Source organism: Ochotona princeps, chromosome 4 (genome assembly GCF_030435755.1).
Source record: "Ochotona princeps isolate mOchPri1 chromosome 4, mOchPri1.hap1, whole genome shotgun sequence".
NCBI classification, from domain to species: Eukaryota; Metazoa; Chordata; class Mammalia; order Lagomorpha; family Ochotonidae; genus Ochotona; species Ochotona princeps.
In genome coordinates, this window is record NC_080835.1 from 53,895,281 (window position 1) to 53,911,275 (window position 15,995).

Sequence of the window (15,995 nt, forward strand, 5' to 3'; positions counted from 1 at the left end):
CCACAACGAACAGTTCCTCGTGGATCCAGCCATGCTGGGTAAGTCACATGGTGGTTCCAATCCATTCTGCGCTTTCTCTTGCAGGTGTTTCCTGACAAGTACCTCATGAACAAACATCTGCCTTGGATTCTGTTCTGAGGGAGTCCAACATCGGGTTCCTGGTGTCCTCACTCTGCCCCAATTTTCTCAGGTCACGTTCCCATCTATAACTGAGGACTTTTGGGATCTGCTCTGCCTATCTATGCCACAGACCATGAAGAGGGCACATGAAGGGGCTAAATCACCAAAACGAAGGACCTTTTTGAACCCCTTCTCAGGAATGCCTACTACATGTTTTAAAAGCTGGATGCATTAAAGTATATGAAATAATCAGATCAATGTCTGCAGCAAAATAAAGCTTTTAGGCATTGCTGGGAATCCTTTGTTTATTCATGTATTGTAAGTGTTCCTAGCATCTACTGGGTACATAATACTCCTCTGTTGAATGAATGGTTATTGAAGATTTACTTTGAGGGCTCAAGGTACTGTGCTATAAACTAGCCAGGCCAGCAGAGGGCAGAATTGTACAAAGATCCTGGAGTCTGAGTGGCCCGTCGGAACAGCGGGATTGTAGGATGATGGACGGACTCCAGACAGCGGTGTAGGGCAGAAGGGGAGGGGGGTTGACCTGAGAGCAGGGGTCACATCATGGAGTATTCAGCTGTTCGAATTATACTCCCTTCCAATTTGACTGTTGTTTTTGGTTCAACAATCAGTAATCAGATAGATATTCTGAGCTTCCGATTTGGGAATTTAGACAAGTTATCATGAGGGTACTTTAAAATTCTGTGCATCTTAACCTAAAAGATAAGTTTATTTGGTACCATAAAATTAAAACCTAGTTTTTTCCATAATTTGTATTTTCCATGAGTTTTTAAAAAGACCACTAGTTTATGTATGTATGTGTGTGTGTGTGTGTGTGTGTGTGTGTGTGTGTATATATATATATTCACATTTTTTCTTCAAAATAAATGTATTTTTGGTCCCGTTTTCCCATAAATGTTGTGACATGTCCTTGTCGCTGTATCCTGAGGCCCCAAGAATTCCCCTTTTCTGAACTTGTGAGCAAGTCATATCCTGTCATAAAGCCCCCTGGTGTGCTCAGCTCTTCTCCACAGAGCATCTGGAATTTGCAAGTAAGTGTGTGTCGGGACGAGTACACCCTGGGAGTAGGAGTTCTGCAGAGGTACGTCCTCCACAGTCCAGCCCCGCTTTCCTGCTTCATGCTCAACTGCAGGTCATATTCCATTTGAGAGTTTGAGCTGGATGGTCTCCGGAGACTTCCTAGCCACAGACTTCCACATCCGTCGTCTTCCACAGGTCACAGCGACGGAAGGAGGTCTCCTCCTCCTTCAGGAAGAGATGAGGAAGGTCTTGAGCCCATGGGAAGCTTGGCACATGTTTAATAAGCCCACAGAACCACCCATGGGCCCTTATTTTTATGCAGGCAGAAACAGCTTCAGCCACATCCATTTATGATACAAGTAACATGCCTATGGTCCAATAACATCCAATTGGAGGAAGTAGAAAGAGAAAACCACTCCTCTTCGGTGTTGCTCAGAGACCACTCCTCTTCCTGTTGCTCACAACTGCCTATCAAAGCTTTGCTGTACACTATGATGCATGGTTTAGTGGGGTTGAGAGAACCACTTGGAGGTCCCGCCCATGGGAGTCTGACGGACAGATCAGCAGGTGGATCTGGGACCAACGGCTGAGGAAGAAGTCACTGGCTACACTGCATGTGTTGGCAGGAACCACATGATGCTACTCTTGTTCAGCGGTCTCTGGCCTCCACCCACGCAGTGATCTCCTAGGATCCTGCCTCACCCATGTGGAGCGCCGACCGTCAGAACTGACAGAGCCCTCAGACACTCTCCAGCCTGGCTATATCAGGGTACTGAAGAGGAGCGGGGCTGCAGAGAGATGCGTCCAGCCTGAGGCCACACACCGTGCTCCTGGAGTCAGATCAGTTCTGTTTCCCACGGACCCAGGTCCCTGCCTGCCATGCTGCCTTCACGATGATACTCTCACAGGTGCGATTGTCACCTGCTGAAGGCAGGCTTCAACTTGGATCCCAGACTCCCACAGAACTCAATCAAAGCAGCAGAGGCCACTTTAGACGTGGTTAAGCCCCCGTGGTAGGTGGCATGGTTGGGAAGGACCCTGTGACGTGGCTCCAAGGATACGTACCTGGGAGTTACCCACTCAGGGCCCCAGGGGCAGGCAGTCGGCCAAGTCAGGAAGCTCAAAGACAGCACCAACCTACAACAAGAGTGCCTCGGTCTGACTCCCAGTGTTAACTCCCAACTCTAGCTTCTTGCCAGTGTGGACCCTGGGAGGCTGTGGTGATGGCTCAAATCCTTGGGTTCCTGCCACCCACATGGGAGGCCCAGATTGGGTTTCTGGCCCCTGATTTTGGCCTGCCCCAGCCCTGGTCAATGCAGGCATTTAGGGGGGTGAACCAGCAAATGGGAACTCGTGTGTGTGTGTGTGTGTGTGTGAAATATACATTTTTAAAAGAAACAAAAAATTCAGCACCTGTGCAATATCCTTCATACAGTTCTAGGAGGAGTCCTGGTGACATATGAACATGGTGATGATATTCTTGTAATTTGCAAAGGCAAAGCAATTTAGAATTCTTTTTCATAAAGAAGGTCTGCAGGCCTGTTTACCCTTCAAGCCTGGACCCATTCCCAAGTGGCACAATTTTAAGATTCACTGAGTAAAGATGTGGAGACATAGTGCAGTACGTCTCTCTGCATCCAGACCAAAGATGGGCTCCCAAAGAAACAGTTGAAAATACCCTGACAGTAGGATGCGGGACTCTCTGACATTGTCCATGCCTACAATGTCAGAACTTATGATTGTTCATGAAGGACCATTCATTGTAATACTAGAGGGGAAGTTAATAAGGCAGATGGGAAATCCTAAAGCCTATGAAACTATATCACAAAATAATTTAAAATTAAATTAAATTAAAATTTAAAAATTCATCAGATTATGAAGACCAGAGGCATTGGGTTACACTAGTGGTATCACTTTGCTTTTGCTTGGTTTTATCATCCTGCTTTTTTGAAGATTTATTTATTTTTATTTGAAAGGAAGAGCTACAGAAAGAGAAAAGCAAGAGAAACAGGGGAGAGTTAGAGAGAGATCTTCCACCTGCTGATTCACTCCCCAGATGGATGCAATGGCTGGAACTTGGCCAGTCTGAAGCCAGGAGCTTCTTCCAAGTATCTCACACTGGTGCAGGGTCCCAACGACTTGAGCCATCCTCTGCTGCTTTCCCAGGCCATAAGCAAGAAACTGGATCAGAAATGGGGCAGCTAGGACCTGAGCTGACAGCCAAATAGGATGCCAGTGTTGCACGCGGAGGAGTAGCTTGATATGCCACCATGCCAGTCCCTGTTGACCCACTTTCTTTAAGGGGATTGGAAGGAATCACATAGGGACCTGGTATCAATAACCTGGTTCTGGTTTCCCGTCTGTGATAAGGGATAATAATCACCCTTGCTCCTCATAGTGGTTGCAGATCATACACATAAAACACTCACACATATAGAGTGTGTCCCCAGTGTATCTTCCTGCTTCCTCTACCACAACCTCCAACCTCCCTTTCTCCATGACTCTAGCCATTGAACCAGTTGTTGGTCTTGATCGTTCAGTCCTTCTGTCTGACCATGGGCTCCCACTGTTTATAAAGTCCATCTTTGCCTGAGTTGGGGGTGGGAGAAATCCTCCCTCCCAAACCCATATCTGCCAGTTCCTCTCACCCCCATGACAACATCCTGTGCCCTGTATCCCGCTGATCTCACAGAGAGGGGCATTGAAATCCGACGTGGTCCATTGCTGAGTCCAAGATGCCCTAGAAGATGCATCAGTGGGTGTCTTGCTCTCCCTCTAGCCTCGACTCCCTCCTATCAGATGACAGACACTCGGTTCTTGATATACACATGGTAGGGGTCGCTGCGCTTATCCACTTTGTGGGAACGAGTGTATCCTAGGATGAGGCTGCCCACGGTGACGGCAAACAGGAACATGACAAAAAGAATGTACATGTAGGAGTTGTCATCGCGGCCAGGCAGCCTGGCCCGCTGCAGTTCAGTGTGGTTGTCTCGCCCTGGGTCCGGCCGGCAGAGCACGTGGCTGTGGAGTGTGGCATTCAGAGCCCTCAGCACAGAGTGCAGGCTCTCATACCAGAGCTCAGTCCGGTTGGTGGTCTCCATGGCAACGCAAGTTGAGGCGTGTGTGGAAGGGGAGAATCCAAGGATGCTCTAGATTGAGAGGAGAGAGAAGGGGACATGGCTTCTGTTATTGGCAGCTTGAGGAATCTCTCCCAGCACTCAGATCCTGGCCAAAACTCCAGCCCCAAAGTCTGTTCTCATCACTTGCTTACTCTGCATGCATCACTCTTTTGCAGGTGCCAAACAAATGCTTGTGGAATAATGGCTTCCCTGTCCATTGGAGCCTATGGTGACCTCTTCTCTTCAGGCTAGAAAGGTCCTAGGATTGTTGCATCGAAATCTTTCCATTTTTTTTTCCATGGAAACTGAGACCCAGCACCTATCAGTGGCCTATCCATGACCACAGAGGATATTAAAGGCAAAGCAAAGATAAGGTCCCTTCTTCAAAGGTCAGCTTAGAGCCCCTTCCATTTCCATGCCAATTCTTTTTTTTTTTTTTTTTTAAGATTTATTCATTTTATTACAGCCAGATATACACAGAGGAGGAGAGACAGAGAGGAAGATCTTCCATCCGATGGTTCACTCCCCAAGTGAGCCGCAACGGGCCGATGCACGCCGATCCGAAGCCAGGAACCTGGAACCTCCTCCGGGTCTCCCACGCGGGTGCAGGGTCCCAATGCATTGGGCCGTCCTCGACTGCTTTCCCAGGCCACAAGCAGGGAGCTGGATGGGAAGTGGAGCTGCCGGGATTAGAACCGGCGCCCATATGGGATCCCGGGGCTTTCAAGGCGAGGACTTTAGCCGCTAGGCCATGCCGCCGGGCCCTCCATGCCAATTCTTGGCAGGGCTCTTTGAATACAGAAACTTGGAGCTGGGGTGGGGGTGTAGAGGAAGTAGCACATCAATCACCTAGGACTGGTCCATCTTTCCACTGAAGCCTCTGGGACTTTGAGCTGTCTTGTTTGGAGGGAGGAGAGGAGAAAGAGCAAGGGCTCATTGAGTGAAGTGGCACAAGGCACAGTTTCTCTTCTTCAATGCTACCTGTAAGGTAAGCAATGTGTACTTTGGATGTGCATTGTGATGTAAGGGGTAAACCTACCATTAGCAATGCAGGCATTGCATTTCAGAATGCTGGTTTGAGTTCTGGCTGCTCTGCTTCCAACCCAGCTTCCTGCTATTGTGCCTGAGAAGGCAGCAGCAGAAGGCCTGAATGACTGAGCCCCCGTCACTCATGTGGGAGACCTGGATGGAGTTACTGGCTTCTGGCTTCAGCCTGGCCCAGCCCTGGCTGGTGCAGTCATTTGGGAAGTGAACCAGTTTGTCTTTTGTTTCCCCTCCTCTGCCTCTCTCTGTGACAATTCTGCCTTTCAAAGAAATCAATTTATTAATAATTTGCTTAATTTTTTTAAAAGTGTGATTCTTGTTCCCTTGCATAAACCAGTAATAAGCGGTAGTAGCACACTGAAATGAAAGACTCAATGAATCAGTCCTTGCTTGCCTTGTATCGAGGCCCAGTTCCACACTGGGACCAGGGAGGCTCAGACCAAGGCCCTGGACTCTGGCTCATCACGAGCTCTAATGTGGTTAGGTAACAGAAGCTTCAAAGGCAGAGGAATTCTGTCTAGGATTCAGGGCATTTACAGTGATGGAGGCATCTGAGTTGGAGCCTTTGGTGAGTAAGAAGGCAAGTGGAGCAAAGGCAAGAAAGCACACAGAACATTTAGAAGCATGGAAAGTAGCACAAAGACGTTGGTGTGTAAGATGAGTGGGAAGAGGGCTGGTGCTATGGCATGGCAGGTAAAGATGCCACCTGTAGTGCCAGCAATCCCATTTAGGCATGGATTCATTGACCCAGCTGTTCCACTTCTGATCCAACTCCCTCCATGCTTATGGCCTGGGAAAGCAGTAGAGGATGGCCCAACTTTTTGGGTCCTAGCCCCCACATGAGAGACCCAGAAGAAATTCCTGGTTCCCAGTTTTGGACTGGCCCAGTTCTGGCCATTGCAGCCATTTGCTGATGGAAGATTACTCTTATTCTCTTGGTCTCTTATTCTCTCCCTCCACCTTTTAAACTGTGCCCTTCAAATAAAAATGAATAATAAATCTTTAAAGAAAAAGAACTGAGTGAATAAAATGATCAGCTCTGTTCTTAGAAAGAACAGTGTGGCTGGAGGGGACACAAATTGAGGCAGAGAGCAGAGTTATATGCATCTTGAAGCTATTAATGTGCAAGATGCTGAACAGGGCTGAGGTGAGAACCAACTGGAGCAGGAGGAGCCGTGACAGGTGTTTAGGGGAGGGAGTGGCTAAGGTGAGGAACAAAAGAGGGAGGGGACTCATGATCTTACAAGTAGACAGCAAAGTTAAATGTTTGGAAGAGCCCACTGTGAGGAAAATAAGCCACTTTTCATGTTTGGGCTTCAGCTTCGTTCTATATCCAGAAACAACAAAATCATCACCAGGAGTTGTTACACAATAGGCACAGGCTTTCCATTTTGCAAGATGAAAACATTCTAGGGAAAAACATTTAGCCTAATAATTAAGAAGTCTGTTAGGACACCAGCATTCCACATCAGAGTGCCTGGGTTCAATTCCCACCTCCAGCTCCTGACTCTGGCTCCCAGCAAATGGAGCCCTTGGGGGAAGCAAACAGTGAGTTTCCGCCACTCGTGGGAGAGGCCTTGATGGAGTCCATTGCAGGCATTTGGGGGCAGGATGCAGCAGAGGGAATACTCCACCTCACTCTCTCTCCCCAATTAAAATAAAAGTTCTACCTAAAGATATGCTCCACAACAACATTAACATGGTTAACACGAGTGAGGCGTGTTCTGAATGGTGAAGCTGGCAGACATTAGCCTGTTGCTTTCTGCCACAATCACAATTTTAAAAAAAAATCATCATCCTCGCCCAAGGGGATTCACACAATTTTTTTTCCATTATTGATAAGCAAGGCTGCATACACAGCAGAAAAACACAATGAAAGCATTGCCCACGACGCAGATGAAATCCCCTGCCTCAATGGGCCAGGATCCCTGCCCATGGCAGTCTCTTGCCCCAGTTTTCTTAGCTTATCCTTTCAGAGGTTTGGCCTGGCAGAACAGGGACAGGACGCTCTTGATCCAGAAAGCTTACCAGGCAGCAGACAAGCTCAATGGCTCCAAGGGGGCTTCAGGAATTTCCTGGTGGGTGCCCCAAAGTCTCCTCGGCCCCTCCACCTGCACAGGACCTTCACGGACACAACTGGGGGGCACAGCATTGACGTCTCTGGCTGGAAAGCAGGGAAGGAAGCAGAAGAGGAAGCAGGGGTCACACAGAGCACACTTCAGGATCAGGGTTGTGCAACAACCTCACCACAGCCTCCCCTCCCAGTTCTGCTGGCATTGGATCCTGCCAGCCTCTGGCTGCAGTTGCAGGAACTGTGCAGTATCCAAGAGGCCTCTGGCTGCTGTGCCCAGTGTCCTGCTCTCAATGTCTTCACAATGGCGGACTTCATGAGAAACTGCTTTGCCATGCTCAGCCACAAGCTAACACTGGCAGCCTGGAACACAAGTCCTGGGACCTTAGCAAGAGCTTTGTAATAACCTGGAGTGGTGATGGGAGCAGTTGAATGACAGTGGGCAATTGGATTGATATCTGAAATAGGAACAAATGGGTAATCAATCGACCAATTTGCACAGATGGGGTATAAGCCTGATCATAGAAGTAACACCACAACCAGGCTTGGCTAGACTGTAACAGTAAAACCCAAAACAGGTGAAGGCCAGTCAGGAAAGGCCACTGTGCCTGCTAGGACAAGAAATGGATTAAGTAGGGCTGAGTCATGGACCCAGCAGTGGGCGCGAAATCTAGCATTGGGAGAGGTTTTGATGGAGGAGCATGGGCAACTCCTTTGTTGGGACACAGTCTCTGCAGGTGAGCTACAATAGGGAGCAGCCCAGACCAGGCCAGGGAATAGTGCCCACCAGCACACATTTGGCGCGGGTCGGGGGCGAGTCAGGCTAGGCCAGTTCATATCAGCCACTGGTGAATCCGAGCACCAGAATGGAGTGTGAGTAGGGTTGGATTGAGTCACCATACATGCCAGTTCATATGAGGGTCAGGACTGGGGGCCAGCTGGGCTGGACTAGGCTGTAGCCCAACTAATGTGAGCTGGAATTGGAGGTAGGCCAGGCCCAGCCAATCTACAGCACCCACTGGCAAATGCCAAGGTGAGGCGGGTCATGCCAGACTGGGCCACAGCACCCAACTAGAACACGTGAGACGAAGCGGGGAAGGGGCAAAGTGGTAGGGTGTGCTGCGTGGGGCTCCCCCACTGGACCATGACTCCCACTGGAGAGCATGAGTTGGGATGGGAGCAGACCAGGCCGGCCAGGGCTACAACACCTGTCGGCCTCATCTGAGCTATATCAGGGAAATGTCAGGCTAGGTTGAATGTTCCCTCTGGTGCATGCATAAGTCAGAGGGGGTGTGGGTTGGTTGGGCTTTGCCGCAGCATCAGCTGGCAGATGCTGGCATGGGGGAAAAATTGTGTCAAGCTGAACTGCAGAACCGCCTTAAGAGTGCAAGATATGGGAATGGGAGTTGGTCCAGAAGGGAAACACTGGGCACCTCCCTCTTGACTTGCCACTCTGACTGGTGAACATGAGAACTAGGACATGCCAGGGGCAGGCATGGCTAGACAGAAAGTGACACCTGCTGGCACATGTGGGCTGGATAGTGGAGCTGATTGGGTTGAACTAGGCTTCAATGCCCTTTGAGATGTAGGAGAGCTGAATGGGATGTGGGACAGACTGGATCAGTCTGCTGTACATACTGGCAAGCATGGGAACCAGGGCAGGGGGTGGGCCTGGTGGGGGTGTTATTGCTGGTTGCTCTGACTAGGAAGCTACTCCCGCTGACGTACATGAAGGCTGAATGTGTGGTGGGCAGGATCGGGCTGGACTGCAACATCCATTGGTTTGTGTAGGAGACAGGGCTGGAGGCAGAACTGACATAGCAATTGCAACCACCAGCATGTACATAAGCTGATTGGGGCGACAGACTGTGTTGGACCCTGTATCGGCAGGCACACACAAGAATCAGGTCTGGGATCACCTCAGATGAAGTTTCTTTGGGGATCTGCCCAACTGAATTGCTGAACTCAGAACCTTAACCATGAAGGGAATTGCAGGTTCCATGGTCTGACCGAAGAGTTCATGTGTGAAAGCTGAGCCTGCTCAGTGACTCAGATGGAACAGTGTACAGCATATCCAGGTGCGCATGGAGGATATGACAGTACATTGGAGCCTGCTGAGGATACCTGGTACCATGACAGAGGACAGAACTACTTCAGGGGTAGATTCCATTTTATCTGGGAAAGAAGAGGCTCAAAGGAAAGACTCCAGCATGATCAACTGGGAGGCTTAGGCCTTCAAAAGCACAAACGCTCCCTGCACCTGGACCCCATTTAATCCAAAGGGCAAACATTTCTGGCCCCCCCAAACAGCAGCACTGGTTTTGCAACCCCCTTCCCTGTGTACCTACTTAGGGTGTGGTTCAACTCCCGGCCACTCAACCTGTGTTGTGTGTGATGTTGCCTTTTAAGGGTGTGGTTCATGACTCCAGTCTTGGCTGCACATTTCATCTGTGACCTTGAGCACCGCGTTTATTCCCTCTGAAATCTCATCACAAGATGGGGACAGTTATCTCTGCCTTTTTATCTCAGGTAAGAACTAAGACACTGAAGGGGCTTTGTTTCAGATCATTGCAAATGAAAGAGACAATTTTAGGGGGTTAGTTTGCTCCCCCATTCCCTTTCTGCCTCCTTACCTTCCCTAGCCCCATATTACCCACAACACCTGTTCTTCAGTGACCCCCTCTTCACCAAAGCTCTCCTTCTTCTTAGAGCATGCCAGGCTAGGGTTCTTACTGTTTTTCTTGACGCACAGGAGCATTGACTTCTTTCAGAACCTTCCTCGCTGCCCACCCCACTCTGGGCCCATCCCTGAGGTTGTCTGTGATGACAGGGACCTCACTCTGCAGTCCCCAGGCCAGGGAGCACACTGAGAATGAGAATCAAGAAACCCATATTCCTGTTAGGCAGCACATCCAGCGGTATGTCTTGGTTAAGTTGCTTAACTTGGGACTCCTTTGTCTGGAAACGGTTTCTGTGCCTCCAGCAGGGGTCTCCTCCAATGACAAAGAGCAGAAATGGCTGGATGCCAGCCGCCTGGGCATTTATAGCATCCCTTTGCAGGTGAAGATAGGAGAAAGCCCTGGGCTAGCAGTAAGAACTTGGGGCTCTAATTTTGATTGTTGCAGGTGCTACCTGGGTCTAAATTTCCCCACACGGAAATGGGTAGACTAGGGAGAGGGGATTAGGAGGAGATACTCATGAAATCGCTGAACTCATCTACTTCCCAGGTAAGACTGCCGCGGGGTCCAAGGGATTCTGTGGGTAACACAGCAGAAGGTCCATTTCACAGGAAAGGCAATTGTAAGGTGACAGTGGGCAAGTTGGTCCCCTGTAAGCCAGCACTCATCTTCTGACTTCCCGTTGTGCTCAGGAGTCCCCAGACTTTTCCATGGCTGGATCCACAGAGGACTAGGGGTCCGGCGGGGAAGCGAACTCCCCAGAGCCATGGGTAAGAAGTTGGCGCCGAGGGCCCCTGGGTTATTTCCGCGTGCGCGCTTGCGGTGTAGGGAATACGCAAGGCAGGTGTTTCCTTGTACCTAAGGACGTGCGAGCGCTTTTGTGTCGCCGTTCCTGGATCCCGGAGCGCCGGCACAAGCCCTGAAGGTTTCCTCGCTGGATATGCCAGGAGCCCAGCTCCCCACTGCGGGTGCCGCCCTGGGTCTCCGCGCTCGCCCGGGGAGAATCGCGAGCTCCAGAAGGCGCGTTTGCCTTCAGAAGACCCCTCATTTTCCAGCCTTTCACCTTTGCGGGTGCGCCTTACCTGCCTCTCTGCAAGGCTCCGAGGGCGCTCGCCTGCTGGTGGCCTGGGCACCACGCGCCTCTGCGCTCCGCGGTTCCCGCTGCGTTGCCCTTGCGCCCAGCACCGTCCCCGCGCCCTCCCGACTCTGCTCTCCCACCCGCGCCCCGCTTGCTTTTCCCTGCCTGAGGGCGTCCCCTCCCTGGCCTCGCCCGGCCCCCAACACACCCACTGCTCCCAAGCTGGTTTCGGATGCCTCCGCCCAACTCCCCAAGGCCTCACCCAACCGCGGGCTTTCTTCCGTCCCCTGCAGCGCCTGTTTCCTGGACCTGAGACCAGAGGACCTCTGGCTTTGCTTGCCCTCAGCCAGTGTGGCTTGAGACCGGTCTCCCCCAGGAGGCTGAGCACTGGGGCGCTGAGGGCATCAGGCCTGGCTGTGCAACCCTAGCCGAGTCACTGACCCTCGCTAGCCTAGGCTTCCTTGCTGTGAAATGGAGACAGCTCCACATACACTCGCTTCCCAGCCTAGGGCTGAGGTCACATGAGCTCTTAGAACCCCAAAATATTAGAGACCCTCTGAGGCGTACACGTGAACATGCTTTTCCAGATGGATGGCAGACGCCCAGCCTGGGCCAGCAACTTTCCATTCTCACCAATCAAACCTGTGGCTGAGGTCAGACTAAAAAATCCACCCCTCACCTCCCCCGCACCTGGCCCGTGCAGTGGCTCAGAAGGCTAATCTGGTAGTGGCTCAGAAGGCTAATCCTCTAACCGCCAGCACAAGCATTCTGTACAAACGCCGTTTCTAGTCAGCTGTTCCTCCGATCCAGTCCCTGCTATGCACTGAGAAAGGAACAAAAGATGGAACAAGTTTTTGGCCCCCTGTACCTCCGCGGGAGACCCTGGCTCCTGGCTTCAGATTGGTTCAGCTCCTGCTATTGTGGCCATTTAGGGAGTGAATCAGCCCATGAAAGCTCTCTCTTTCTGTGTCTCTGTTTGTAAATTTGCGTTTCAAATAAAAATAAATAAATCTTTTTTTTTTATCTGACTCAGCTCTCCCCCAGCCCTAGCAGCTAGAGACTGACTGCCCTGTACATTGTCACACCTTATAGTTCGTTATCTCTGAACTCGCTGTGGTTTCTTGCCACCAAATGCTCATACTAGCTCCTCACTCGCATCTGCATTGCAGGTTGCAAACAAGAGAAGCAGCCCGCAACAAAGAGCCAGCTGATTGGTAGCAGCCCGGTGGGCAGTAGTTGGGAAGTCTTCCTGCCCCCTGCTGTAGGGGTGTCACTGCCAGAGCTACCCCTAGCAGACTCTAGGCTCACCTCCCCATAACTAACAAGATACTCAGGCAGGCTCTCTCCCCCAAGAGAGGTGGGGTTAGAGTCAGGACAAAGCCTCCGACTCTGGTGCGGAAGAAGCCCTCTGTTTTCAAAAGACCTTCCCCGGGCTGGGTATTTTATACTAAATCAGTCATCTCCATCAGAACCCAGGGCTTCCGTGTTCACGGTTAGGCCGCTGGGTTCCTTCTCCTCCGCGGTGGTATCTCCGAGGAGTTATCTGACCTCTGAGGCATGCAGTCCCAACTTGCAGGCAGCCTCAGAGCGGCCCCAAGAAGGCGCTTGCTTGAATCAAGAAGTCTTTTGGGCTCTGATCCAGATCTGGGGTGGAGCCCAGAAACCAGAAATTAAAAAACAAAAACAAAAACGAGGAAAAAAACCACAAGATTCCTCAATGATTCTGATGCAGTATTTCTTGAAGTTAAACCTTGAAGTTAAACTGGCTCAGTGCCCGTCCCCCAATGAGGCCGCCCTTGGATCTTGTGTTGACTTTGTGGGATGGTTTACGGTGGCTGTTGAAGGTAATTATTGACCCATTTCATCAGCTAGATTGCGAGCCCTTTGAAGGGAAGGGTTATCTCTTGTTCTCATAACGTTTTGGGGATCATTGACTGCGGAGAGTTCTGGAATCATGGACTGAAAGAGCCTTCATTAGAAGTGTTTTCCAGGCAAGCTCCTCACCTTGTGGATTCTATTTCATTTTAAATTTCTCTTTAAAGAAATGTTATCTGTTTTATTTATTTGAAAGAGAGAGAGAAAGTCAGAGATTTCCATCTGTTACTTCATTTTGCAAATGCCCACAAACAACTGCGGCTGGGGTAGGCAGGGGCCAACAACTCCACGGGGTCTCCTCTGTGCTCAGCAGGGATCTAACCCCTGAATCACCACTGCTGCCTTCTGGGAATTGCATCAGCAGGAAGCTGGAATTGGGAGCAGAACCGGAACCTGAGCCAAAGCACTTTGCTATGGACTGCGGGCATCCCAACCCACATCTCAACTAGCCAAAGGCCTGCACCTGCATTTTGTTTTTTGACATGAGCATGCCTAAAGATCTTTCTTTACATACTTCTAGTAACAGGGAGCTCATTGCTTCCAAGGCAGCCAGGTTGTTCTGACTGTTAGGAAAGTCTCACACTTAGACAAAAACCACCTTCTGTTGACTGTCACTTATGCCCATCGGAGGCATGAAGTATAAGCCTAATACCTTCACGTTGCCGCTTTTCAGTCTTTCAAGACACAAGGCTTAGCCTCCATTTCCCAGTCTTTGGAGTGAGGCTAGAGCAGGAACCCTGTTAGGGAAGGCAAACTGGCCAAGGAGTCATTAAAAGAGGAGTAAGGGGGCCCAGCACAGAAGCCTAGTAGCTAAGATCCTCATGCCCCAGGATCCCATATGGGTACCAATTCTAATCCTGGTGGCTCAGTTCCCATCCAGATCCCTGCTTGTGGCCTGGGAAAACAGTCAAGGATCGCCCAAGCACTTGGGACCCTGCACCCACGCAGAAGGACTGGAAAGAAACTCCTAGTTCCTGGCTTCGGATTGTCTAAGTTCCAACTATTGCAGACATTTGGGGAGTGAATCATCAAATGGAGGATCTTCCTCTTTGTCTCTCCTCCTCTCCATGTATCTGACTTTCCAACAAAAATAACTCTTTAAAAAAAAAAAAAAAAAAAAAGAGGAGCGAAGGCCTGGTGCAGTAGCTCCACGGCTAAAGTCCTCTCCAGGATCCCATATGGGTGCTGGTTCATGTCCCAGCTTCTCCACTTCCCATCCAGCTCCCTGCTTGAGGCCCGGGAAAGCGGTAAAGGATGGCCCAAAGCCTTGGGACCCTGCACCCGTGTGGGAGGCTCAGAAGAAACTCCTGTTTTTGGATCAGCCCAGTTCTGGCAGTAACGGCCATTTGGGGAGTAAACCAGTGAATTAAAGATATTTCTCTTTGTCACTCCTTTGCTCTGTAAATCTGACTTTCCAATAAAAATAATAAATAAATCTTTTTTAAAAAAAAGAGGAGTGAGTGGCTTCATCCCCCCATCTGAGCCCTGTGGTCTTGTGCGTCAGAGTGGGGCTTAGTGGTGAGGCAGCTGCTACATAAATGGAAGCTTCTGTGGATATCGGGGAAGGGAAAGGCAGAAACAGAGCTTCTACCCCTAGGCACCATTCAGGGATTTCCCAAACCCCAAGCCACTGGAGATAAGACCTTGCTCCCCCTGTCTTGTTTTGCAAAGCGCCCAACCAGATGATTCTGATCTATTTTTCTTTAAAAAAGAAAAAGTTGTTTGTTGCTCCTGCCGCATCACTCATAGCTCTAGCTCAGAGTGTTCCCTGTCTCTGGGTTCTGCCCTACTTCCTTCTCTTTCTCCCAGAGAAAGCAATGATGCTGGAATATGTCAAGCTCCAGGGTACTTCATGATCCCAAAGTGGCTCGCCCATCTCCCAGTAGAGCCTCCCTAGGGCTGCTGACTAGGGCCACCTGCTTCCCATGGGGACCCGACAGATGACAAGGCCCATTCTCAGTGTTTTTACAGCCCCAGGAGCTTCCCTTTACCAAGTACTTGCTATCCTGTGTTGTAATCATTTCTGATATTCGCAGACTCCACTGCTGGATCATGAGCCCCCTTGTGGACACTGAGTCAATCCTAGCCCCAAGTGTAGCAAAGGCTGTAGGAGGGATCTGTTAAAAGAATGAATAGTGGGCCTGGCATGGTAGCCTAGTGGCTATGGGGCACTCCCGGTGTTGTAGGGTTTTTTGACCCCGAATACGGCAGCGACCTCAATTCTTGTCTCGCAGGAAAGAAGAATTTTCATGCGGACACAGTTTAGTTTTAAAACAAGATATATTAGAAAAAGTTGAGAAAGGAGACTCCCGTCCTAGTGACGGGGAGGGGCTCTGAGATAGAAAGGACTCTTTCCCCCTGCCATAGTGGCCGGAGGAAAAGTGAAAAAGAAGACCCTAGTCCTCTGCCATAGTGGCAGGAGGAAAAGTGAAAAGACCCGTATCAATGGTGGGGAAAGCATCTTTTAAAGGTTCCCCTCAAAGATGTTTCTCCATAAACAAAGAAAATTCCTGGTTTCCATGGTACCTGGCCTTGGGACAAAAGGCCAGAAAGGTGTCACTGGTCAACTTCCTTGGTCCCTTTCTTTCTTTTTTTTTTTTTAAAGATTTATTTATTTTATTACAAAGTCAGATATACAGAGAGGTGGAGAGACAGAGAGGAAGGTCTTCCGTCCAATGATTCACTCCCCAAGTGAGCTGCAACGGTCGGTGTGCGCCGATCCAAAGCCAGGAACCAGAAACCTCCTCCGGGTCTCCGTCCTGGACTGCTTTCCCAGGCCACAAGCAAGGAGCTGGATGGGAAGTGGAGCTGCCGGGATTAGAACCGGCGCCCATATGTGATCCCGGGGCGTTCAAGGCGAGGACTTTAGCTGCGAGGCCACGCCCGCCGGGCCCAAGACAAGTGCATATCTTAACTTATCAGGAACATACTTCTCCAAGAGAGGAGGGCGACATTAACATATCTAT

At 50.2% G+C, this 15,995-nt stretch overlaps 1 protein-coding gene across 2 annotated transcripts; it reads right to left on the reverse strand.

Annotated features, from left to right (window-relative positions):
- Positions 1-1,628: 1,628 nt before the first annotated feature.
- Positions 1,629-11,287, reverse strand: KCNE3 (potassium voltage-gated channel subfamily E regulatory subunit 3). Of its 2 annotated transcripts, none has more exons than XM_058663576.1 (2): positions 10,935-11,287; positions 1,629-4,313 (listed from the first exon to the last, which is right to left on the reverse strand). In XM_058663576.1, the coding sequence occupies exon 2, from the start codon at positions 4,263-4,265 to the stop codon at positions 3,960-3,962; it is 306 nt and encodes a 101-aa protein (XP_058519559.1). In that variant the 5' UTR covers positions 4,266-4,313; positions 10,935-11,287; the 3' UTR covers positions 1,629-3,959. The 2 variants fall into 2 exon arrangements, with proteins under 2 accessions (XP_058519559.1, XP_058519558.1); XM_058663575.1 differs by having other exon boundaries at positions 11,159-11,280.
- Positions 11,288-15,995: the final 4,708 nt, after the last annotated feature.